The sequence below is a fragment of the Takifugu flavidus genome, chromosome 7 (assembly GCF_003711565.1).
Source record: "Takifugu flavidus isolate HTHZ2018 chromosome 7, ASM371156v2, whole genome shotgun sequence".
Lineage (NCBI taxonomy): Eukaryota > Metazoa > Chordata > Actinopteri > Tetraodontiformes > Tetraodontidae > Takifugu > Takifugu flavidus.
Window position 1 is genome coordinate 3,569,310 of NC_079526.1, and position 24,853 is coordinate 3,594,162.

At 47.6% G+C, this 24,853-nt stretch overlaps 4 protein-coding genes across 20 annotated transcripts in view; 1 reads left to right on the top strand and 3 right to left on the bottom strand.

Annotated features, from left to right (window-relative positions):
- The window catches only part of LOC130528801 (cyclin-dependent kinase-like 5), a 25,133-nt gene extending 24,046 nt beyond the window's left edge, over positions 1-1,087 (bottom strand). For 4 of the 7 annotated variants that reach the window (XM_057038520.1, XM_057038521.1, XM_057038516.1 and 1 more), the window contains exon 1: positions 322-460. The gene's annotated coding sequence lies outside the window, so the exon portion shown is untranslated. Of the gene's footprint in view, positions 1-243; positions 461-1,068 lie in introns of those variants that run through there. The other 3 variants (XM_057038517.1, XM_057038519.1, XM_057038518.1) reach the window with 3 other exon arrangements.
- Positions 1,088-2,897: 1,810 nt separating this feature from the next.
- On the top strand, positions 2,898-10,633 carry LOC130528802 (sex comb on midleg-like protein 2). 4 transcript variants are annotated; one of them, XM_057038526.1, is made up of 15 exons: positions 2,898-3,055; positions 5,224-5,318; positions 5,930-5,980; positions 6,216-6,286; positions 6,363-6,597; positions 6,682-6,770; positions 6,842-7,085; positions 7,241-7,503; positions 7,577-7,670; positions 7,765-7,968; positions 8,040-8,201; positions 8,274-8,402; positions 8,655-8,876; positions 8,957-9,120; positions 9,243-10,633. In XM_057038526.1, exons 2-15 carry the CDS (start codon positions 5,297-5,299, stop codon positions 9,366-9,368), a joined length of 2,076 nt encoding a protein of 691 aa, XP_056894506.1. In that variant the 5' UTR covers positions 2,898-3,055; positions 5,224-5,296; the 3' UTR covers positions 9,369-10,633. The 4 variants fall into 4 exon arrangements, with proteins under 4 accessions (XP_056894506.1, XP_056894507.1, XP_056894504.1 ...); XM_057038524.1 differs by having other exon boundaries at positions 2,899-3,055; positions 8,652-8,876; XM_057038525.1 differs by lacking the exon at positions 2,898-3,055 and adding an exon at positions 3,077-5,130 and having other exon boundaries at positions 8,652-8,876.
- Positions 10,634-10,688: 55 nt separating this feature from the next.
- On the bottom strand, positions 10,689-19,603 carry zmp:0000001174 (retinoic acid-induced protein 2). Its single transcript, XM_057038528.1, has 2 exons — positions 19,402-19,603; positions 10,689-14,463 (listed from the first exon to the last, which is right to left on the bottom strand). Exon 2 carries the CDS (start codon positions 14,387-14,389, stop codon positions 12,803-12,805), a length of 1,587 nt encoding a protein of 528 aa, XP_056894508.1. The 5' UTR covers positions 14,390-14,463; positions 19,402-19,603; the 3' UTR covers positions 10,689-12,802.
- Positions 19,604-21,801: 2,198 nt separating this feature from the next.
- The window catches only part of nhsa (Nance-Horan syndrome a (congenital cataracts and dental anomalies)), a 41,925-nt gene continuing 38,873 nt past the window's right edge, over positions 21,802-24,853 (bottom strand). For all 8 annotated transcript variants that reach the window (XM_057037166.1, XM_057037165.1, XM_057037168.1 and 5 more), the window contains 2 exons: positions 24,675-24,798; positions 21,802-24,583 (listed from right to left, as the gene is read on the bottom strand). In XM_057037166.1, coding sequence (XP_056893146.1) covers positions 23,962-24,583; positions 24,675-24,798 — 746 coding nt within the window. In that variant the 3' untranslated portion in view covers positions 21,802-23,961. The remainder of the gene's footprint in view (positions 24,584-24,674; positions 24,799-24,853) is intronic.

Consider the following 24,853-nt stretch of genomic DNA (forward strand, 5'->3'; position numbering starts at 1 on the left):
TTGTATCCCACATATTTTCGATGCACAACAGCAGCAAATCCAACAAGTCAAATATACAGTCACCCCAACTTGGCACAAAGTGTCTCATATTAACATTTACACCTAACCTGGACGGAACTCGGGTAATTAATTACTAAGCTAGTTTTTTCAAGCCTTTGTCACAAAATGTAATATTTCAAGGCATTACATTTCACACACACAAAACAACCCAAAAGCAAACAAGCGTCAAGCTTGTGACGGTACCTGTCTGGGGAGCTTGAAGAGGACATTTATAAGGAGTTAGAGGATAATGGATTCAGAACGGTTAAATAAACTACTCACTCAGTCAGTGGTTAGTAGAAATGATGGAAACGGGCCGATATATCCACCCACCGACGGAGATATTTTCATTGCAGCACGCAGCTCCAGTAACTGGATCGTGCGTTTGACAAGCTGGAAGCAGATCGCCAGGCAACAGTTTGATTGACGTATCATCGACGAATGGGATCGCTCGCTGCGCTACCTTAGTGACACGCCCCCTTCATTCGGACCAATCAGAGTAGATCTGCGACCAGCGGGGGAAACTGTTGCGGTGTGAAGGTTTATTCGTATGAGGTCGGATATTGTTCTAATTTCTCAATTACATAATTCACACACACATACACACACAGAAAATAAGCTGCATGCCAATAAGACAGCAATAGTATGCTTATCCTTATAAAAGACGTGGCAAAATGTACAACAACCGTGTACCCCAGCAATGTTGACTAAACTGTTTTTTGTTTTTTTAAAAGAAAAATGTTGCCTACGCAACAATCTACCTACAGGTGAACGAATTGTACTCTTTCTCATTGTCTTAGACAAAGTATTTTACATTCAATAGGTGAAAAACGGCCATCTTTCCTTAATTAAGCACATAACTTCAACGACACTATCATTCGGATTAATAAACTGAATACAATATAACAATGTGTTCTTTGATAATTGTGATCAAAACTAAGTAAATGCACACACACCCACACATATGAGGAAATCTATCTGTTTATTTATTTATTTTTAAATAAACCCTGAATAAAATGAGAGCGTCACCTATTTTCGTTTCCAACAGGAGTTGCACCGAAACGCTGCGATCGTGAGGAGAGTTGGTTCGTGTGCAGTAGAAGCAGGCTGCCACCCAGAGGAAGAGCCCTGCAAGGGTGTGCGAGAGGATGGAAGCATGTCGGCTCATTGAAAACTTCTGCTAATGCAGACACATCTTATGGAAAAAAAACATCTGAACTTGATCGAACTGATTTGCGATATTACACTGATACAACTTTTACCATTGAGTATTTAATCGCGTGTAAAATATATTTTCATATGCATATGTAATTATGTTTGATATGCATATATAATTATGTTTGATATGCATATATAATTATATTTGGTGCTGAGGACGCACTCATCTGAATTTCCCCAAATCAGGCAACATTCATCAAGTTCCCCTATGAGCATCGACATCTTAGATAAATACAGTTTCACTCTCCAACCTTGCGATGAACCTGTGATGAACTTCCTCAATGTCCTGTGGAAGTAACGAGGGCTTCGCTTCAGCCAGCATTTAGTAGAAGGTCATTTAAACCACCAAATTAATCTGGGTGTCAGTCTTTAAAAAGTGAAAAGGTACAGGTAACGCAAGAATATTTAGATAAGATTATAATATTTAGATAAGAATATAATAGATTTAATCACTGTTCAGTGTTTTACAATAATAATCTGTGACTTGACCTCCACTGGGGAGGTTATGTGACAGCCTTTGTGTTTGTGAACAAAATAATTCAAAAACTTTAGAACAGATTTTAATAAAATATTGTTAATGGACCAAACAGACGAATGACTGTAAAACAACCTACTGTTATCTAACCTTGTAGGTTGCCTATATTCCACGGGTCTGTCGCTATATGTGGGGAAATTAGTTAGTTGTTGGAGATCTGTGCTCTTTTTATTGTTAACAAGTGTAGAGGTAGTAAATACATTGTTTATTTCAGACTTGAGCATTATCTTCTCCCTAAATAAACATGGTGAAGTTGGGTGTAGGGATTTCTCCAACTCCATTCTACAATTTGGCAGCACATTCACTGAACTGCAGATGTCAAAATCTATTTGTTGTTACAACTAATTACTAGTTTTATTTTCTATTCTAAGACCAGGAGAGCATTTCTGGATGACAAAGGGTGACATAAGGCCACATGAATCATTATTATTATTAGTTTTTGTTTTTTAAAGACATTCTTTTGGACATTAGTCTATGTCCGGCTAATGTTTCGGTATGTTATCCCAATGCTGTTTTCCGCTGTTTTATAATTGATTATCAATTAAATCTGACCTGGGGTGTGAAACAGCCCCTATAGGAAAGCTGTAGGTGGTGGAAATATCAGTATCGCATAAGAAAGGAATTGTGACTCAAGCTCTGACTCATTTTGGTGAAATACATAGAAATGTTATGTTTCTTTCATATGTTTTTTAACGTATGTAACCCAGTTTTTACATTTTTTTCGCAGTTGGTTGATAGTATTAAATGCATTATTGTATTTAAATATATACGTTTTATAAAATAATATCGATACACTGGAAGCAATAATAATTACAAGTTACGCTTTTTTTGTATAATACACAGTATTAATTTCGGGATTTTTTTCACCCGTTTTATTTTGTAATTCATGTGCTTCAATAAATTTGAATTTGAGTTTTCTAAAGCCGCGGTGCATGGTTAAAACTGTGCAAAGAAGTAAAAATGTAAAGATGAATCACTCGTAGTTTGGTCTAGAAACTCGAGTCACACTTCAGTATCTCAGCCTCCCATTGGACAAAACAAGTAAAACCGCGCCTGATTGGCTATTTATGGGAGTATCACGAGCGTTAATTGGCTCGTTGTTCCACACGGCCCAGCCTTTCTGGTGGGCTTGGCAGTTAGTTCTCAATATATAATTCTATCTTTGAGGTAAAATACATGCGTGTAATACACTATATTCGTGAAAAATGGCAGCTGACGATTAGAGAAAAGTGTCTGGATCCTCACTCAAAAAGGGCGATACTTGTAAGTATTCTTTAGAGTAACCGATGTAGACTGTGCGCCGGAGGTCTATGAGTCGAGTTTTGTTTTATCACCTTCGGTAAAATGGAGGAAAGTGCTGCGGGTCCAGGTCAGAGCTAACGTTAGCCAGCCTGGTTATTAGCCAGCAGCGGTGGTTAGCGAATCAAGCCATCCCGGTTGTCAACACGGGGTCCGGACTATTACCTGGAATAGCCGAACGTTACACGTCAGATGCTCTATTTGTGCGAATAATCCAGCTCGAAGTGCAACGTCATAACAAAAACTAAGTAGAGGCTGCATTAAATTTCCTTTCCCCCCTAAATGTTCCCAACCGAGGTTTAAAAAGGATTCAGGGGCGAAATGTGGCCAGCTAACAGTTTATATTGTTGTGGAACGTTATGTTAGCCCGGGTAAAAAAGAGAGACGTGGGCAGATAGAATTGCCCGATGTGGCGTCATCTCCATTGATAGTTACTGTGCACTATTATTACGCGTGCTCGTTGCCAAACACCAAATCCGTCGCTTGAAGCCGTAATGTAAGATTTATGACGCCTTAGTAGGACCCCGAAAAGCTAATTTTTACCGCGATTGTTCACGGGTTAGCTGGCGCTGCTCCTGCCAATGGTCACCTCATGTTTTTCTAAGTTTCCCCCGCTGTTCTTGCCCCGTTTCTGCCCCCGACTCCATCGCGTCATGTCGGCGATTTATCAGCCCTGAGCTGCGGGTAGGTTAAGTTTAACGGTGGGGCAGTCCCATTCCAGAAGCCCCACCATGTTACAGCCTCGGTCTCTGTGGGAGTGTCCATTACTGGAAATGTCCCGTGTCCCCCTGTCCACCGAGGGGACTCCCGCTGTGTTCTTCCCGAGTCGGAAAGTGGCGGCATCATGTCCAGCACGCTCCAGTTCTGAAGCCCCCGCTTCCCTGGGCTGCTTTTGCTTTGCTTTGCTCCCTTTCCTTCGCTGTTTTTGCTTCCAGACCCACTTCCAGCCTTCAGAATCCCAACCCTGATATCCAGCAGACACAACAGCCATCAGTAATAACCTGCTCCTGCTCCACAGTGCGCCTTCTTATCTGTAATAATAAGCAAATGCTGCCAACTCTGAAGCTCCCAGCATGGTCTAGTCGAGTGTTTGTGCTTTAAATTAACGCTGCATCTTTCTTTTACTCTTCAGGAGTCATGTTTCCCAACCATATATCTGCTCCTGTCCTGCCGGGGTTTACGGATCTTGTGCAGCTGTATAATTTCTACCACACGTATCATAATTTACCATATACGACTGTTGTATAACTCTGGCTTATTGTTTGCACATCTAGTGAGGATCCGTGATAGTGTAGCAAACAGGTTATTACTGCCATCATATTAATACTGTACATACTGGTATTAGGAGTATCAGAATTAGACGCTATCATAGATAACAAGGCTTTAAATTAGGGTTCGGGGAACAAATATTCTCACGATATTGAAGAAAGGTGCGATGCAACGTGTGTCTCGGCCTTCTCACTCAGTCGACTGTGGAATCTGTGGTTATTGTGAAACGTTTCAGAGTGATGTCTTGTTTTATTTGGATGTCCTGTAGTCCAAACAGGCTCAGCCCAACGGGAAGTTCAGCAGAATGAACACATCATGACCAACAAATACCTTACAGGCCAAGGTTTAGCACGCTCGGAATGACTGACGGCATAAGTCAAAATATTTGACAGGAGGAGTTTACCGTCATTATCTTGTTGTTGTCAAACTCCTGCCGCTCTGTATCAAATTTCCACAGCTGTTTGCGTAATCTGTGTCACATTTAACAGGAAGCCAATAGACATCCTCACGCATGTATTTAGTTATTCAATTAGATTTCGGTTTTAAAGTGTGTAATTAGTTGTGTACAGAGGCAGATTACCTGGGGGGGGGTGTTCTCAGACCAATGGAGCAATTTCACAATGTTGTAAAAAAGCAGAAATTACATGTAAAGTAAAATAGCAGGAAGTCTTGAACTGATTAGAGCTGAAAAGTTATTGCCAAACCACGTGTGCAGCATTTAAAACCAAGATTTTTGCTGTATACCATCACATACTGTTGGACACAATCCAGTAAATATCCTCCACTCTATTTTTAAGCACTTATATGTCCTGAAGGAGTGATTCTATTTAATGTTGATCTATTGGTTCTGTGGGTCCTTGCAGGTCAAATCTACACTGGCACAGAAGCACAGCCAGGTTTCTTCATTCTAAGTGACAGCACTGGTCGTCATCCACGATGGGGAAAACTCCAGTAAAAGGCAAGAACACCTTTGTGTAATTCCACGTCATTCATCTACTTCCCTTTTCCAGTCACAGCAACAGCAAATAAATGTGTTTGATTGTAGAGCTCTGCTTAGATTATATGGGTTTATCTGTGGAACGCCCTATCCTGAAAATCTATTTATTACTGCTAAGAATTGGTGCTCTTCCCACACTCTTTGTAAAAATGCCCCTGTCTGTGTGTGTGTGTGTGTGTGTGTGTGCGCAGTGTGAACCAGGGCTGGATGGTGTTAACTGTGTTCATTGTTCAAGAAGTGACTGAATGCCTTCCAGAGGTCCTAATTAGATGTTTTTGTGTGATCTGTGATAAGTCTGGTCTTCAGACCTCCATAATTAGCGGCAGCTTCCAGGCTAAGACCTGTGTTCAAGTAAAACCATGCAAGATCTCTCCACAAAGATAATTATAACGTGATGAGGCGTAATTGTTGCTCAGAAGAGATCGAACGGAGGGTCTGATGTTGGCGGAGCCGTTGACTATTTGAAGTGCCTTTTTTAAGATTTTCTTAATGTGTTTGTACTCTTTGTGTGGGCCTGGCTGCCAGGTTTTTCTCCTTTCAAGTATTTTACCTATTTTTATTCCAATTTGTAGATCAGAAAGATGGCAAGAAGGACAAACCTGGAAGGACGATTCCAGCCACAGGTGCAGTTTGGTGAACACTCCATCAGTCGGAGTATCAGTCTCATCTCATATTTGTCTTTTTGAGAGCTCCATATCACTATTTTATCCACCTACTGTCTTTCTGAAGGTCTCACATATGATCTGAGTGTTTTTAGTTTGAGAGCAATGGAATTTTCTGGGCTTGGCGATCTCTTTTGAAGATTTAATAGTTCCTACGGCGCTCGGAATGTTTCAACAGTTTCTCCTTTTCCTTCAGACGCGTTCAGCTGGGAAGATTACCTAAAGGAAACGTCGTCTATACCAGCTCCACCGAGTTGTTTTCGCCAGGTTAGCGGCTTGTTAAAATGATAAACGAGCATTAGACGTTAAAGAACATTGTTTTTAATCCTTTCTTTCCCTACAGGCTAGAATCCCACCCTCCAATGACTTCAAGGTGGGGATGAAACTGGAGGCCCACGACCCACGAAACTCCACTTCAGTGTGCATCGCCACTGTGATGGGTCTGACCGGAGTGCGTCTGCGTCTGCGACTGGATGGAAGCGACAACAGCAATGACTTCTGGAGGCTGGTGGACTCTTCAGATATCCAGCCCATCGGAACCTGTGAGAAAAACGGAGACATGCTGCAGCCCCCGCTGGGTGAGAGAGCCGGAGGAGGCAGGATTTGGGCCCGCTGACATACTTTTGGTAATATACTGTCATCGTTGTGTCTTTTTCTTGAAGGATTTCGGATGAACGCCTCCTCGTGGCCGATGTTTCTGCTGAGGACCTTAAATGGAGCAGAGATGGCGCCAGCAACCGCCTTCAAAAAGGTATGCGCTGCTTGGAAACACATGTGTGATGGATTCAGGCAGCCGCACTGAAGATTCTCCCCTCTCTTCAGGAGCCCATCAGGCCGTCTCAGAACAACTTTAAGCCAGGCATGAAGCTGGAGGCCGTAGACAAGAAGAACCCATACCTCATCTGCCCCGCCACCATCGGAGAAGTGAAGGGGGATGAAGTTTTTATCATGTTTGATGGCTGGCGGGGCGCCTTTGACTACTGGTGCAAGTACGACTCCCGCGACATCTTCCCTGTGGGCTGGTGCTCTCTCACCAAGCACAGCCTCCAGCCTCCGGGAAACAGTGGTGAGTGTCGGCCGCTAGGTGGCAGCACAGGCGGGCTTAGGAAGCGTGGTGACGCTTCAACGTCTAATTACGCTATTAAAGAAACAAAAGCACATTTTCTGTCATTATATGCGTTGTGTATTCTCTTGAGTCATAATAAGTTGTTTCCCCTGTAGTTACCCTCCCGAAGCACCTGCAGATTCTCCCAGTGTCGCCCTCCAAGCCCAACAGGCGTTCCATGCAGCCGCCCTACAGACTCCCCAACCCTCTGCCCCCTCTGCCAGTCAGAAAGGGAGTCAGAGGCCGGCGGCCCAAGAGTGAGACCATCGCTCTGCTCAAAGCTGTGGCAGAGGCGGCGGCTGTGCACGGGGCGATCCCCGATAACCATCAGCTGGTCCCGAGGCCGCATAAGAAGAGAGGCCCCAAACCTGGAAGCAAGGTGAGACCCAGCAGAACAAACCCGTTTGAACCTGGATGGGTTTCTATTTTATCCTCCAAATCCCATTTTCCAGAGAAAGCCCAAGATTCTCCAAAGCCCGGCGCAGGTGCCCAGCATCCAGGTCCCTCGCGAAGGTCCTCTGGGCCACAACTCTGTGGTTTCGACAGGTTCGGACCCACACTTGCTCACCTGGCCGCACATTTTGTGTTTTGCACGATTTGAAGCCACCGTGAACCGGCGTGCTCTCTGTCCCACGTGCAGTTTGCGTATACGTGAATAAACACGGAAACTGCGGCCCCCACCTGGACAGGAAGCAGATGCAGCATCTGCCGGACCACTTTGGACCGGGCCCAGTCAACAAAGTGCTGCAGCAGGTGGTCCAGTCGTGCATAGACTCCGCGTACCAGCCTAAAATCCTGCTCAGCGCTCTGCAGACCCACTCGGGAGGAGGAGAGGCGGTCAGAGGTAGAAGCTGCGGACGCTCCGCGCTCATTGGACGAGCCTGGAAACCTAAAACCTTCTGTGTTTGGCTGCAGTGAGAACAGACGGCGGAGTGCGCGTGGTCAAACTCCCCGCAGCCTCCAGCGCCTCGTTTGTACTCCGCTTCCTGGAGATGATGTGCCGTCACCTGCAGTGCGACAACCTTTTCAGCAGCCAGCCGTTCAGCCACTACGCCGCCTACGACAGGACCAAGTCGGGTAAGAACCCGCGTCCGTCCGCGGGGAGCCTTTTTAACACACGTCTCATTTCTCGCCTTCTCGTGTTTTTAGTGAAAGAGGAGGCGTTGGACACTCCTTCTCTGATTCGGGGCAGTAAGCGAAGTCTGTCTGGTGTGTCTCCCCCGTACGCGGCCCCTCTTTCACCTAAACATCTGCGTGCTGAAGCTCACCCTTCAGAAGGTACAGCGTTCGGCTACCCTAGCAAAATCAGAGCCACCGGCTCGCTGTGATCCAGAAACAATCAGCCCCGCGCGTTCTAAAGAGAGCAGCAGCAAAGCGGCGGTTACTGCCCTGAAAACGACGGCTAATTTTAGGGCCACGCCGGCGTTCGACGGTTCTCTCTTTAGCGGGTTGGTTCGCGACCCAGCCGGCGCGATTCTTTTCCGAAGAGCGGCTTTTGAACGGCGGCCGCGCTCTTTCTGTTTCCAGCAGAGACGCTGCCTCATGAAGAGAACGTTCTCATGAAGGAGCAGCGCTACATGGACTCCGCCTCCAACTCCATGACCCCTCGACCCCAAACACTACGCAGCTCTTCTGAGTACCACTCTAAGGTCAACAGCCTCTACCACTCTACCGGCAGCAGCGCGCCCATTCGCCGGCTCGCCTCCAACCCCACCGAGCTCAGCGCCACGCAGCCTCACAGAAGAGTAGAAGGTCGGCTCCCGCTCTGGTGATCTGTGCACGTGCGCCGCTGCCCTGTGTGTTGACCTTATGCGTGTGTGCTGCTCCGTTAGCCGCCAGCTCGACCACGGGCCCCGAGTCTCTTGTGTCGGAGCGAGACGGTGCACAGCTGCCCGGTAAGAACCCTTCCTCCTGGTCCATCGATGAGGTGATGCAGTTTGTGCGAGACGCCGACCCCACCGCGTTAGCGCCACACGCCGAGCTGTTCAGGAAACACGTGAGTCCACTAAAAAGCCGGGATCGGCTCTTCGTTTTGGCAGCTGCTCCTCTTCCACCTTTCTTTCTCCTCCGCTCTTCGCAGCAGTTTGACACGACGCGTCTCGTTCTTTGTCTCTGCAGGAGATCGATGGAAAAGCTCTGATGCTCCTGCGCAGCGACATGATTATGAAATATATGGGTCTGAAACTGGGGCCCGCACTGAAGCTGTGCCATCACATCGAGAGGCTGAAGCAAGGCAAACTCTAAGAGGAGCCCGTCCCTCCCCCAGACCCCGAGCAATAAGCCCCAGAGGAATACGCGCGCGCACGCTGACTCGCGCCGCGCAGGGGCGACGCTACTCGCCACGCGTTGCTGACGCATTACCTCATCCCCCTCGAAACGCTGTTCAAGTCTGACCGTCATCGTTTGAATGAAATCCCAAAGGAAAAGAACCGCTGTACTTTACATAGCACACGTGGACACCTTTCTTTTTTAAAACGGAGATGAAAACTTTGATCCTGGATTCGGATCCCCAAAGATGGAGAATGTTTCTTCTTGTATACTGTTTTTAATCAACGGCGGCTATAGAGTTGCTATAGCGATGAAGCGAAAACCCACCTGACGTTCTTCCCTCGACTCTTCAAGAGAATTCGGACTCTCCGCTGTTCACACGTATGCCTGAAGCATGCGTACGTCTGCCTGCCCCAAGAAGGCTCCTGTCACTGCATTCCATCACACACACACACACACACACACACACACACACATGTAAACAACAGTAGAGACCCTTTTGTACTCAGACTGCTGAATCGACCTCACTGTTTTTAAAACAGCCTCCTCGTGCGTTGGCCCGACACTGAATCATGCTGAAGTTCCGGCTCAAACATTTCAGATTAGAGAACACGGATCAGATCTCTCTAAGGGCTGCCTTTTTTTTTTTTCCTTTCTTTTTTTGATGGAACAGTTAGAATCCCGCCACCCGCGACCTCAGTGTTGTCATTTTTATGTCATATTTCCAGTCACTGTTAGCAATGAGAACAGATGTGTACAGTTTTATGGGTTTAACCATGACTATCGGCAACAGAATGTACATTTTGTAGAAACGTATTATTTTAATGAAAACATATTGGTTCATTAGAAATGTGAAGACCATGCGGAGGGGGGGTGGGCATAGTGGACTCCACTCTCCTTCCACATGATGCATTTAGTCGAGATACTCCTGTTAATAGACTCTGCCTTGCTTTACCTACGACATTTCTCAGGTTTACGTGGTCTTTGTTAGTACAAGCTTTTGTAGCATCCCGTTTATAATAATACTTTACCGATATTTCTCTTCCTTGATTTAAAACTTGTGCCATACGATATTCTACACAGGATCAAAGTACTGTTTTCCCCCTCTCTCGCATCTTTTTAAGTACTTGAAAACTATTTGTTGTTACGTGTCCAGTATGTCACACCAGATAAACTATGTGTTTATGATGTTGTGTATATATATTTTTTGTTATTTTATAAAGCTACCAAAACCAACTGCACATTTGACTGGAGTTCTCTCGATTATGGGATGTTTGAAGCACAAACCCTCCGTGGTTCCACAGGAAGTACAAATTTAATGGTGCGATAACTTTAAACAACCCCAAAACAAAGACAGTTTTTAGAAAAGTGCGATCTCTCACTCAGACATGTATTCAGAGCTGGACGGTTCTGTTTTCCACCCTCAAACACGTTACTGACACCGTCCAGGAACTCAAATCCATTAAAGGTGGACACGTGTCCTGGTAGTCACGCAGTCTCACGTCCAGCATCTGTACAGAAGTATAAATAGAGGCTGCACAAATAAATTAGAGAGACATTTTGTCCAAGCAAAGACTATGAACAGACTTTAGGCCCAAGTGCCTTAATAAACCGTAGGGTTAGGTAGGAAAAAAAAAGGGGGGGGGGGAGCGTCTGGATTTATAACTTCCTCCAGTCCGTCTCTAAACACTTGAACTCACAGATTTAATAAATGCAATAGATCACAAGTGTTCTCCCAAAGTGGTACATTTTAGTTACACCCTGTATTGTTCCCAACTAAACTATGACAGTGCGCTCAGACGGATAAATAAACACACACACAACACTCACATTTACAACTGGGATCATAATTATGGGACAGAAATATAAGACGAGCTCCACGAACACAACAGAAAGCAGCAATGATCAGGGTCCAAGCAGAGACTTCGGGAAATGTCTTTTCCACAAGAGTTTGATCAGTTTAAAACAAAAATTCTAAATTGACCTGAAATCTCCATTAAATGAGTTGCAGGTGAGCCATCGGCGGCGCACCAGGTTCCAGTCCACTGCAGATTTGTCTGGAATCCTTAAAAAACTCCAGGAATTCAGTGACGGAGAGCCAAACTGTCCCTTTAAATTCAGCCTGTTTTGACCCCTCTGTGTTGACCGCATGTGGGGGGGGGGGGTCCCTCTGTTTTTTTTTAATTAAAAACAGCAGTTCAAACACCGGTGAGCTGCACTGACTACGAAATGATTATCTCCACATAAAAGTGAGGTCAGGGAAAGCAGAACAATGCCATTTGGATCCTAAGCTAATCGCTAATATATCAACGTCCGGGCTGAAGACAGTCCAGCTGTTTGGAGGTGAACGCCTGAGGGAATTTTTGCTAGTTTTATGTCTGTTCAATCCCGTTCCCCTTTTGCACCGTCAGCATATCGTGAGATAAACGTGGGGGGGGCGGCTCCCTGGCCAGGTTCTGTTGCTGGCTCAGTAGCTCCAGCCGATCTGCCGAGGTTATTGAAGGCAGCTGCCGGGGATCCTGTGACGACTCCATGCTTGGACCCTTAATGACACTAAATCACTTAGAATTCAAATTTTACACAAACAGGTTTAATAAATAGAGGGGGGGGGGGGGTCTCACTGATACTACCTCTACAGGCTACCAACACACTTAATTAACGTACACACAGTATTTGCTCTGCTGAGGGAAACAGGCGTGCTGCTTCTCCACAAGCATTTTTCACAGATTTCGACGGGGCTGTGTTTAAATTTGACTGCAATTAGAAGCCGAAAGAGACTTTACTGTCAGGACAGATGTCAGCATCTATTATGACGACACCCTGGCTCTGACCTTGCCAGCTCATTATTAGCATGTCGTGCTAATCCCCGTCAGGCCCTCCGCTGAACTGTAGGAATTTGTGACGACAGGACCCGATTTAACGCTCGCTCGGGTCTTCCGTCAATGTACCGCTGAAAGGAGCTCCACCGGATCGGGATCTTCAGTGCACTTCGAAGTAAAAAAAACCAACCCAAAACAACACAACAGCATGGAAACAAACCGGGATGCCAAATGGAAAAATGGAAACAATTCTAAAGTCAGAAACTTTGGGCCTTCATGGCCTTCGTCCTCCAACAGCCAGGAGAGCCAGTGAAGCTGCCGTACGTACAAACATGTCTGCTTCACCAAAACACTGCAGAGTACAATCAAAGGATTCAAGGTCGGCCAATGGAAAGCATTTCTAGAAAACTGCTGGACGCCGCTTCATCCAACATTTGGAGTCAAACTCCAGAACTCTGATTGAACATTTAAGCGCGTGATTACAGAAGGTCCCACATGTGTTTTATGTTAAATGCTCTGAAGTGTTTCCGGAGAACCGGCCAACCAATAACCACCCTCCTCCTCCTCCTCCTCCTCCTCCTCCGAACACCTTCACTTCCTGGGCAGCAGCGCCGCCAGTCTCTGCTTCTTCACGGGCAGAAAATGGATCTCCTGCGAGCTGATGTTCTTCAGTTTGATGGCTCTGCTCTTGGGGACCTTTTTAAGCACGTGGTTGGGGTTGCTCTGGTCGCTGTGGGACGCAGACGGCGCTCCGTAGAGCTGCTGAAGAGAGGACCCCTGCCCGCCGTCCCGTTTGATGGAGAAGTTCTTGGTGGAGACGCCCGAGATGCCCTTGATCTTTCCGCAGAGTATGGCGGGGATACCGTCCTTCACCGAGACGATGACCTTGGCCGTCTGCGAGGTGCTGACTATCTCCAGGTTTCCGGTTCCGCCGAGAGACGTCTCCTGGCTCCGGGAAGCGGACCCACCGGCGCTGCCGTCGACCACCCACTTGTGTTTTCGACTGAACTCCAGCGATGCCAGACTTCCCAGAACTTTGGAATCCAAACTCTGAGTGCATTCAACCCCCAGAGATAAAGGAGCTGCACCAGTGTTTTGACCAGAAGGGAAAGCTACATGTTTCTTTACGCCAGGCACAGACAAGTCAAGGACATTGTCCTGCTGCGGACTGGGGTATTCCTGTTTTAGTTCCATTGGACAACCTCGGACGGACAGGTCCAGAGCCTGACCTTCGTCCGGGTTGAGTGAGGACGGGCTGACACTTTGTGGCTGGAACGATGGCAACATGGGAGGAGAGGTAGACGTCTGAGTGCTTTTACTCACAGTGCAAACTGGTTTGGTCATAATCCCCTTCGTGTCCTCTGGCTGCGGGACAGGGACGGGAATGGGCAGTGGAACCGGTAGAGGCACTGGTAGAGGGATGATGACCGGGTAGGGAACCAGAAGAGTGGCGGGGGGTACTAACGGGGCCAGAGGGGAGGCGTAGGGGGGCGTGAGGGGAGGAAGAGGGAAGAAGGAAGAGCCTGGGGACGGACAGGCCGACGCTCCTGCCTGGGAAGGGAAGAGGTCTTGCATGATGGCGGCAAAAGCAGGGTTCTGCAGGAGGGAGAGGAGACTGGCGTCCTGCGTCTGGCCCGCCGACTTTGGATCAGCTGCTGGAGGTAAACCAAAGGCCAAAGGATTCTGGCACAGAACGTTGTTCTGGAGGGGCAGCGGAGGGCAGGGAGGCGGTGGAGGAATGACCGAAGGACTCATGTGCTGGATGACCTGCTGGTCCAGGACCAGAGGAAGTGAGACCGGGCTTTGGCTGGTTATCAGGTACGGCGCCGCTCCCATCTGGCTGAGCTGGGGTCCAGCGGCTCCGCTCATCTGGAGGTGGATGGGCAGCATCAGCGGGCTCTCTCCCAGGCACACGGGATGCAGCACCGTCGTGGCCACCTTAAGAGCCACGGCCCCCGGGGACTCGGCGGTGTGACCCACCCCCGAGGGCGCAGGGGGCTCGGCCAGGGTGGACAGGCTGCCTTTGCTCAGTCCTGCCGCTCCGCTGGTGTCGGCAGAACCGGCCCGACTGATTCCGCCCTCCGCTTTACTGGGAGTTTCCCCTCCCCCCTCATCCGTGCCGTGCGCATCAGTCTGGGACTGCGTCGATGCTGCAGACACAACATCACGACCTTCCATAGTTTAGTTCGACGAGCCAACACAAAGCATCAAGCGCTACTCACAAGTGTCACCCCTCATTCTTCTGGGCAGACCTGCAACACAGGAAGCACAGCGTTTAAATCCCAGTGGCCAGCACAGTCTGTTTACCCTTCCGCACTAGCCCCTTCAAAATACACTACACTTCCCAGAATGCAACCTGCCTGCCTGTTCCACCACATATACAAAGGGAACAACTTGAGTTTATTAAACAGGTTGTTTTTTTGGGGGGGAAACACACACATTTGTATTTATATATATTTGAATTTGACTTTAAAGCACTGAATATGACATCCTCATCATGGAATCAGACGCGCAGCAGATTACTGGAGGTTCTCAGCCGATCCCCCTGCAGAGCCGGCGTTTAGGAGGCCTCGCATGTCCTCGTGCGTCTGCCAAATATTCCCAATAAAGTCAGAATAAAAGGATTTTACAGTTGCTCCAGCGGCATCACCAGTAACCAATTTACAGCAAAGCCACGTAATAACACACAGGAAATTGAAGTTCCAGGCCGTGACTGAGGCCGTCTGCTGCTTGTCCCACAGCCGTTCATCCAGCTGTTACTCCAATCAGAACCTCAGAGGTAAACGGACGGACGGACGGAGCGCAGCAGAATAGACCCGTCCTACCCAGAACAGGAGAATACACACCAATAACGATAAAAGTGTCCGAGGCCATCTGAAGAGGGAGAAGATTACATGGAACATGTGGAATGAATCCGTGTCAATAAATCTACTGAAATCAAAGTGAATTTGAAGGAGAGAAAAAGAAAAGTCCCCCAAATCAAAGCCATACATGAAAGCACGCGTTCAAACATTTCGTCTCCGTGGGAAAAAATGTCTTTTTTTAATTCCTATTGAAAAGCAACTGGTTTCAGTTACAGATTCTGATGTTTTCCTGATTACAGCTTTATGTTAAGGGCTTTCCATTTCTCACTCCACCCCCCCCCCCCCTTCTGAGCGGAGAGGGTTCTGCCTGGGGTAAAAAGCCATATGCAGATAAATGGACCCATAACTCCAGAATCTACGGGGGGGGGGGCTTTAGATGAGTTTTGCCGTCTGCTCAGATCACCGATCTCGCCCCAGCTCAGTGCTGGTTTGAGTATAAGCTGCGTCAGCGCCGTGCGGCTACACGACCCCGCCGCCCAACACGTGTCCCACATGCAGGCTGTCGGCCCCCATCACGCTGCGGTGAAGAATCCCTCGGCTGCCAGGAGACACAATGTGTCCGATGTCAGCACGGTCAATTATTCATGATGGCAGCGGTGAGGATGCCTTCAGGTCCCGTAAAGGCCGCCGCTTCAATCCAACCTGCGGCGCTACAGCGGGACAGGACTGAATGTTGAGGAATCAAACACTCCAGTTCTCCAGAAGGGTGCCTTTTTGCCTCAGTTGCCTCCATGTGGTGTTGGGTTGCTTCAGCGGGGAGATGACCCCCCCCAGGCTGGGCTAATATTGTTCTACAGCATAGATGAGACGGGGTAATACGGCCATGATGGATTAGGCAGCAGATTCTAGAGACGGGGAGCCAATAACTGTGTGTTTTACACAGGGGAGAGGCCTGGGAAGCGCGAGCACCTCGGGAACACGGAGATCCGCTGGAAGCCACGTGCAATAAAAACACAATCAAGCTCAATCAAGTCAGCGGCGAGGAGTGCAGGTCACTCACGCCTCTGCTTCTAGGGCCAGTTTGGAGACCATTCCTGCTTGTTTGTGTCTGTGAGTGAGAAAACTCATCTAGCGTGCAGAGAAAACCCTCGTGGGCTCAGAGAAAAGACGCAGACTACACACAGAGAGGCCCCGGGAGGAATACTACCACTCTACCACTGCACCGCCTTATTTGCCCCTTATGTGCAAGATCTCCCAGACCTGACCTCAAAGACTCTCACATGATCATCTCACCCTAGAAAGGGGGGTGGGGCCTTTGTGGTGCGGTCTGTGAAGTAGGCAGTACACTACCGATGGATGGATGTGTGTGTTTATCTCTCGTGTATTATTTATTTAGGGCCAATAGAGCGTAATACGGCGAACGCTGATGCTGCAGTTGTTAACGGGCCGGCTCAGCCTGAGAAATGCTCCCCGCATCACCACAGCCACCATCAGGCTACTCCAGGCTCCATCCCGCCCCCTGACCACGATCGTCTCACACGCCTGAATGTCAGAATGTGATTGGCTGCTTTGATACTGGCATCATTTATACCCAACAGAGGGCTGTCACGCCAACACTGGTGAAAACTGGTGAACGGTTGTTCCATGGGAACATTGTTCCATTTTAACATGTTGGGAAATACAAATCCTTTTTTTTTAAATGAAAAAAAATAATAACCAATGAAAAAAGAAGGAGAGTATCACAGACTCACTTGCATTCCATGAGACATTTCCTGCTCGATCGTGCAGTCAGAAGGTCTGGGACACACTAATGCCTCACACACCCTTCTGAAAGAGTCTTTCTTGTTTCAGGATAATAAATGCAATTTAAAATCTCCGCCTTTAATCCAGCTGTCAGGATAAATTAGCCTCCTGGGTTCAACATCTATGTGAACCGACGACCTCGGTCTCTGTGTGCCTTCGGGTCAGCTGACCCGAAGCAGCGCCGAGGCCGCTGTGCGCCGCTCCGCTCCTGCGAACGCAGCAGTTCACGGCCCGACGCTCTTGACATCACGTCTGCAGACGAGTCACAGAAAAAGGAAGTTTACGCAGCGGTGTCTCCAGCGAGCCAAAGCACACAGAGGACACGCTCGCCTTGGCTTTTATTCCCGTCAACTTTATCTGGCTCTGTGACTTTGCTTTGTCTCTGTGTTATCACAGCGGAGGAAGGTCGCAGAAACAGGTCACATGAGCGCCGCTAAAGCAAATAAAACCGCACTTTGATGGCTGTCGACCCGCCAAAAATAGGCTGAATCTTCAGCCACAAAAATGCCTCTTTGACCATCCGGGAAACCATACCATCTTTCCACTATTCCTCCCAGTTTAAACCCATTAATCTGTCCAGATCCTGCATTTAAGAGCGCTGGTCCCGTTCCAGCACAGAGATGGCGTTTGTAGGTTCAACATGAGCTGAGGTAGGAAACTTCTCCCAGAGTCAAACTTGCAACTCTGCCATTGAATGAATACAGTCAGTGTTTCCCTCCGACTGATAAGTAAACACAATAATACATCTGTAAGAGGTTTGTGTTCATCGGGCAGTAACAGCTAATTGAGTAAATAGGCAAGAAGAGCCCTAACGGAGAGCCAAATGACCCCCCCCCTCGTCCCTGTAATGATTTCCACATTTCCTATTTTCTCTCCTTGCCTCATTGATGGAACGTCTGCTCCGCTGAGTCAACAGCAGGGAGAAAAACAACTTTAGCAACTTCTGCAGCAGTAAAACAGGATCCAGACACCTCCCAACACGTCAGCGCTTTCTTCCCAGTTGAAGAATCCCCCCCCCCCCCCCCATTGGTGCTGGTTCAAAGGAAACAAACATGGGGGGTATAGATGGAGCAAGGCTGCTGATCTGAAGGTCATCGGCCTCAACGCCCCTCTGCTCCAATAGCCAATTACATCTCATTAGTGTGACACATGGCGCCTCATTTACAAGCTGCATCCTCGGTCTGATGTCAGTTCAGCTGGTCCAGCTGATTTCCTCAATCCCCCAGCAAGTCCAACCTGATGAATTATTTAACATCTCTAATTAAGGCAGCGGATTCAGTCCTCATGTTGTTTATGGAACACCGACTAGTATTTATTATATAATTAAGTCTTACTCTATTAGTCATTAAAGAGCACGATATGTTGCACTCTTTTGCATAAAGGTTTTCTTAACAGGAGCCAGTGAATATAAGATATTAATCTATTTCCCCTCCAAATAAAACGAAACACATCACAAATTGAGGATATTCTTTCTGCCAGTTTAAAAAATCCAGACACACTGCAAATAAAGTGTAAAGTTATATCATACGAAATACCTAATTATTCTGGGTTTAAATATCTTGCAAATGGACAAGAGGTGAGGTGCTAAAGGTGCCAAGTATCGTGCTTTTTACCACAGTGAAGTGAAAAATTCCTTGGCACTTAGCAAACTCGGAATGTCGGCATCTAGAAGTTCCTGGGATAAACGTTCCGCGCCACAATTAAAGTATATCAAAATACTGTTAAACATCTAGTTTCAAGTTTAAAATGAACTGCAACCTTAAAGAGACAACATAAGGAGGGTAACGAAGGAGAGGAGAGGAATTACTGCAGCCTACCAGCAGAGGGCGATGATGCCGGCGCTGTCCTGTATAATATTCCCAGTCGACTCTCACTTAAAAACACAGCTTTAATTTCATCTTCAATAGCTGAACACTCACCTACACTAAAATAAAAAAATACACGCACACATACAAATCTGTTGTCTCCTCACATAGCAACCTGTTATTACGCGTGGGGCTTAATAAAGAAGGTTTTAGAGCCCCTTTTTTGCTGGCTGCTGACATTTCTATTAGCGAGCGGAGCTCTGTGGCAGGCTGCTCTCGCTCATTGTGAGCCCGGCCACAGATGGCTCCGCTCCGCTCCGCTCCGCACCGCAGCGCCGCTCCGCCATGAAAGACCCGAGCGCCTGCCCCATCACACGGCTCCGACATGACGGCCGCCACACGATTCGGGGAGGTTTAATGTATGGAGGTTTAATGTAAACGTCGCCTTCTAAAGTTCACTGACGTATATTTAAACCCCCCCCCCACCACCACCACCACCCCAGCTCGCGCTGACGGCGTCTCGCGACACGGGGCTAGCTGCGCAAACCGCTGCTCAAATTGGTCGAAAATCTTTTAACGCAATTTAAAATGCGGACACCTTAGCTACGCATTTCCACCCCGATATTGCTTCTTTAACTGGGTCAAATCAGGGTTAAAGGCGTTAAAAGCGACGCAGAAACGGAGGAAAGAGGGGAAAAACGCGTTTCATCTGCTCCAGCACAGTCTATTTCTGCTATTAAATGCCATTTTCCATCAAAAGACACCGATGTTTACTCACCTGCGAGGCACCACAGACATTAGCGGCTCCTCTCACGCACCGAACCCTGTGAAATAGCAGCCGCGAAGCTGTGAAAACCTGCTAAATCAGAAGATAAGGCTCCTATTTATCTCTTTATTGCGGTCCCGTCGTCGCGACTCCGGAGCGAAGCTGCGCACGCAGCAGCGGCGGGTCCTCCCTCCGCCTCGGCGGCCGCGGATAAAAGAGAAAAACGCAATAAAAACCGCAATAATCACGAAGCACACGCACACGCAAGGAGAAATCTGCAACAAAGCTGTAAATCAAATGTTTGGAGCCGCATCGTGTTGGGATTCGTAGTCTGGATGTCCGCTTTGTTTCCAGAAAACAAATGAATAATGACGGGCTAAATAAATTAACATATATTTCACTAGAAAGTCTGGAATGTATTTATCTCAGATTTGCTCTCTCATAAATGTCACAGGGGTTTGATTTGTTGAAAGGAAAGTAACACAAATGATAATAATTATCCGCCATCGACCTTTATAGAAGACGAACAAAGACATTTCTGGTGTTATCAAAGCAGACATACCACATATTTATATCGATAATATTTTGAAATCTTTTCCTTTCAGTGTGTCTTCATTTCTCCCAAAAATGCTCTGCTTGTTATTATAGACCTTTATATAAATATATTGGGTGTGTGTGCGTGTACGTGTGTGTGATCACTACAAGCTGCTGTTGGATCATTGTGGACGAGACTTTTAGACACAATTCTATTGTCCTGGTAAAAAAAAAAAAAAAAAACACGGCCGACTTTAGATCAGTTCTGCTCCTGATGACAGAAGCAGAAGAAAATGGAGGTTGGCAGCTGAGGATGAACGTCTGGTAGCGACAGGCCTGAGTGAGCTCCCCTGGGTCTCCATATCAGCCCTGAGCAGCCTCGGGCCCTGCCTCTGGCTGCAGGCCCCTCATTGTTCCACGGGGACTGCTTAATGCTCTGTAATGAGCCTCACAATACACCCCGGTGGCCCAGCGGTGACTTTGGTGGGGTTCCATCACCGGTGTTCCTCCCCCCTCTTCTGTCAGCCTGCTTTATTCACCAGGAGGGACGACGCCGCTCTCATCAGGACCACGTTATCGTCCTGCTGATGTTTCTGGAGAAAATAGGAAGTACAAATGTACGCTGACGCTGTAGATAAACACCCCTGCTGTCAGAGCTGCCTTTGTTTAAGGTGGAGGGCACAGGAAGCTGATAAAACTGCTGTGTGTGTGTGTGTGTGTGTGTGTGTGTGCGTGTGCATTGTCCTTTGTAATTACAAATATAAAACTGAGAGAAATCAAGAAAATGTTTTCCATTTGCAAGTTCTCTCCACATGCTTCTGTTTTTTCTGTTAACAACTCCAACATTTATTCCACTTAACCTTATCGTGCTGTATCAACACTGCGCACGTTTGTTTGTTTTTCCCACCGAAAGGTCCATAGCGTGTATTCTGAGCGGGCAGCCCTATCTCGAGGTGTAACTTCTATTTCACTCTTCTAAAATGTGCTGGAAAACGTCGGAAACACAAACGGGATTATTTTCACCAGGATCGTCACAAGACCATACGGCCATTAGAAGTCTACCATTTTACAACACACACACACACTCTGGAACCACAAGTTCAAAACAATTAATGCTTTTAGAGAAGCCAAAATCTAACTTGTAAAGCTCTTTTTGTTCTTATTACGGGCCGGGAGGGAGTGCAAAGATTTCACTTAAAATCGCTGATGTGAGAGAAAATGTCTGGGGGCCTTGGAGGTCAGAGTTCACGGTCAGTGTGCCCTTTCACTGGTATCCACTTGTGGAGGCTTTGTTTCTCTTTTTCTCCCTTCTTTTACCATCTCAGCTCAGCTGTCAGGCAGCACCAGAGAACAGGGAGTTTCTGTCCGTCTGCGGCCTGTTTGAGCCTTTCCAGAGCAACAATGAGGCTCCGCAGACGCCGAAGCTGGAGGCGATCAGGAAAGTGACAAAACATGTCGGAGCGCATGGTGAGAGGGAGAACCTGCTTACGCAGAAGAGGGGGTCAGGACATCCAGTGACATCACTGCGGTTTGCTCCCAGTTGGCCAGTTACCAAAATCAGCTCAGTGTCGCCCCCTGCCGCCCCTCTTTAATTATGCCAGCCGAAACCCGACATCAATGTGGTAGGTTTTTGTTTACGCTGCAACAGAAAGTAGCATTTTCAGCTGAAGTTTAGTGTCTCTACTGTAATTGCACTTTTTGACCACCACAACTAGAGAAAGTGAAGGCTGTGTTTAGATTGTGGGAGCCATATTTGATCCAGAAATGCTGCAAGGTGAAATGTTTTAGCACAAATAAACTACACTGCTTAAAACGCACCAGGTAGTCGGGGTTTACCTGCAAAAAAAACGTATAGCAAGAAGAAAGAAAGGATCACCATTTTTAGAGCAGTCACATTTATTTTGCTTTTCTTATACACGGTTGCTAAGCAGCCTGTCGTGCTAGCATGTTGATAGGATTTACTATGGGATTTCCACATCGCTTACTAAAAAATAAATACAAGACCAAGTGTTCCACAGCTCAAAAATATACAAAGGTTTGAAATTAATGTAAACTTTGAAAACTTTTTTTTTTTATACATAAGAAACAATTCAACCCCCTTTGAGACCGTTCCAAAGGACGTTGTATTTACAGGTTTATACAAAAAAAAAACACAGAAAGCTGACACCTACTGCGTTTATAGCAAAGTTCATCTAAAATGAAAAATGCCTCCAGTACCACAAGGGTTGCTGTACTTTTTAGCACTGATTTTTATAGTTTCAAGAATGTTTCACTCAAGTAAACAGTTGGATGCCTCTAATATGCGTCGTCTAGCCTTTGGCAGAAGCAGCTACTCTGCTCATAAAGTACTAAAATACTCTGATAGTTGCTCAAGGAAACAGCTCCATGTAAAGGTCTATAAATAACTGCAGGTACAGTATGAGATCAATGACTTCACAAACATCACCTAATCAGTGCAAAAAAAAAAAAAAAGAAGAAACAGGTCAAAGAGTTGGAATGAAGGTTCACAGATAAAACGCATTGTGTACCCAGTTAAATGACTTTGCATTAAAATGGAGTCTCATTAAGGCCAAAAATCAAGTGATATTTATGTTATGGAAGCCCTGAGCGGTCAAACCTGCTCCGCTCCAGACGGTAATTCGGCTGCTTCTGTCCCTTTACCAAACAGCCGTGGTTTGGGGATGGGACATGCGTCTGAAAAAGAATGGCTGCACAGACTGTGTGACCCCCACCCAGGCGTGAGCGTGCACCCGCCGCTGATATCGTTCAGAAACGCTCCAATCCTGTCGATATCTAATATCAATTTCTGTCTGTGCATGGAAAAAGACAAAACAAAGCATGAAAAGACGTAGTGATCATATCCCCCACGTCCCGGGGATTAGAACATCTGTTAGCTGTGAAAAAGTTTGAGAAAACAAACAAAATGAAGTCGCTGTTATTTCATATAAAAGTGTGTACGACTGCTCAGGGCTCCAGGGTTATAGGGAAGTCTCCCGCATGACAGCGAGGCTACGTTTGACATGCTGCACAGTGTCTGAAGGGCCCAGGGTCACGACCATCACTCCATCTGTAGCTTAGTTCCGTTTAGGAGAACAATGAGCATCGACAGGTTGCTTTACCTGTTGCTCTCTGCAGCCAGTGTGTGAATAACGTGGAGAAACGTCGTCAGAAGGAGAGCGTCCCAGTAAAAAATGACAACAAAAAACTGTAGGTTGCATATTTCCAAAGGTGTTCAATCCGCAGGTTCCCCGTCCGTTCAGGGAGCTGGGAGTGATTTCAGCTCCTGAAACCCTCCGGACGCCACCAGACATTTACACGTAAGGCCAATCCCATCCTCTCGACACTTTCCGCTCGCCTCTCAACACAATTCATAAACGTGCGACGGCCAGCGAACCGAAACCTCCCGTCGACTGCTGGGCCCCTTTAAGCGGCCCCGCCTCCTCCCACATTGTGATTACTTTATTTTTATCCGACACTGTTAACATCTGCTTCCTTCTTCTCTAGTTAAAACCACCTCTGACACTTTTATTGCATGAGAATTTTTTTAAAAAGATATTTGTAATGATTTCACCCCACAGCTATTGTTCACTCTGGGGGGGGGGGGGGGGGGTTAAAACCAATCTGCTGCAGCAGTATTCACAGAATACAGTAAATCCAGTATATGTCTCTATTTTTACAACATGCGGACAAACAAAATCATTTCTAAATCTCATCTTCGGATCCAAACAGTCAGGATTCCACATTTATGTTCCGTTGTAGGGCCGAGGGGAGGAAACAGTCGGACCCCGTGCATGTGCCATCAACCAAACAAACGTTTCTGCGTCCGACTGAACTGAAATAACGTTAATTCATTCATCCGTTATACTTTTACACAGTATGGAACTCTCCGTTCTTCTTACTAGCGCTTCATTTCATTAGAAAGTTTCTCCTCCAGGAAACATCTATGAAGAGTGATGAATACGACTACGTTAGCAACAGCCCCCCCATCATCACGCCACAGAGGAGAACCTGTTTGGCTCCTAAAGACCTTGTTCTGTGCTACATGGAGTCCAGTGAGGAGCGGTCATCGTGGGGGCTCCCGTCGGAGTTCTCTGTCTCGCCCTCGGAGATCGCCTGCATGGGGGCGGAGAACAGTCTGCTGCGCATGCTGTAGCGGCTGCTGTTGGCCGGCGGGGGGATTCGGGACCGGCCCTGCCTCGAAGAGGCAGACGTGCTGAAGGATTTGGGGGAGAGGCCTTCGGCGTTGGCTTTGGGGTAGGGGCTGTGGATCTGATCTGGTGCGGACAGACACTGGAGCGGGGAGGCGGGCTCGTCGGGGGGCCTGGGGGATTCCGTCGGGGAATCTCCAGGGAGTTTCGGAGTGACGGGACTCCGGAGGATCTCCGTGGCGGACATGCGGTAACTGGAGTCCGAGCGGCTGCCCTTTTTCAGCAGCAGCAGCTTGAACTCCTCGCTGGAGGTGCTGGACTTCTTTGCGCTGCGGTAGATGGACCCGGTGACTCTCTGCGATCCTGGCGGGGTCACGGCAGGGGCGGGGGACAGTCCCGAGACGGGGGAGCTCGCCGCGCTGCCGGGCGGGGTCCCCCCAGACGTGGCGTTGAGGCGGTTTTTCACAATCAGTTCAGCGGAGTCCTTCCTGCCCAAAACTTTCCTTTTCGACCTGAAGATTACGAATTCACAATCTGCGCTCAAAACAAGAACGGAGGCGCCTGAAGGACCTCATTTACGTGCCCGAGTTCTCGGCGGCTCACCTGTGAATCATAGCGAACAGATCTTCCGTGGTGCGAGCTTTGCCGGGCGACAGGAACGTGCTGTCTTCCTCTGGCCTGGACTCATCACCCAGCAGGGACGCTGCTGGATCGCTGGGGGTCGAGTCTGCAGAGACGCACAAATCAGTAAAGCGAGCGCACGTCGGGGGCGGCTTTTATTC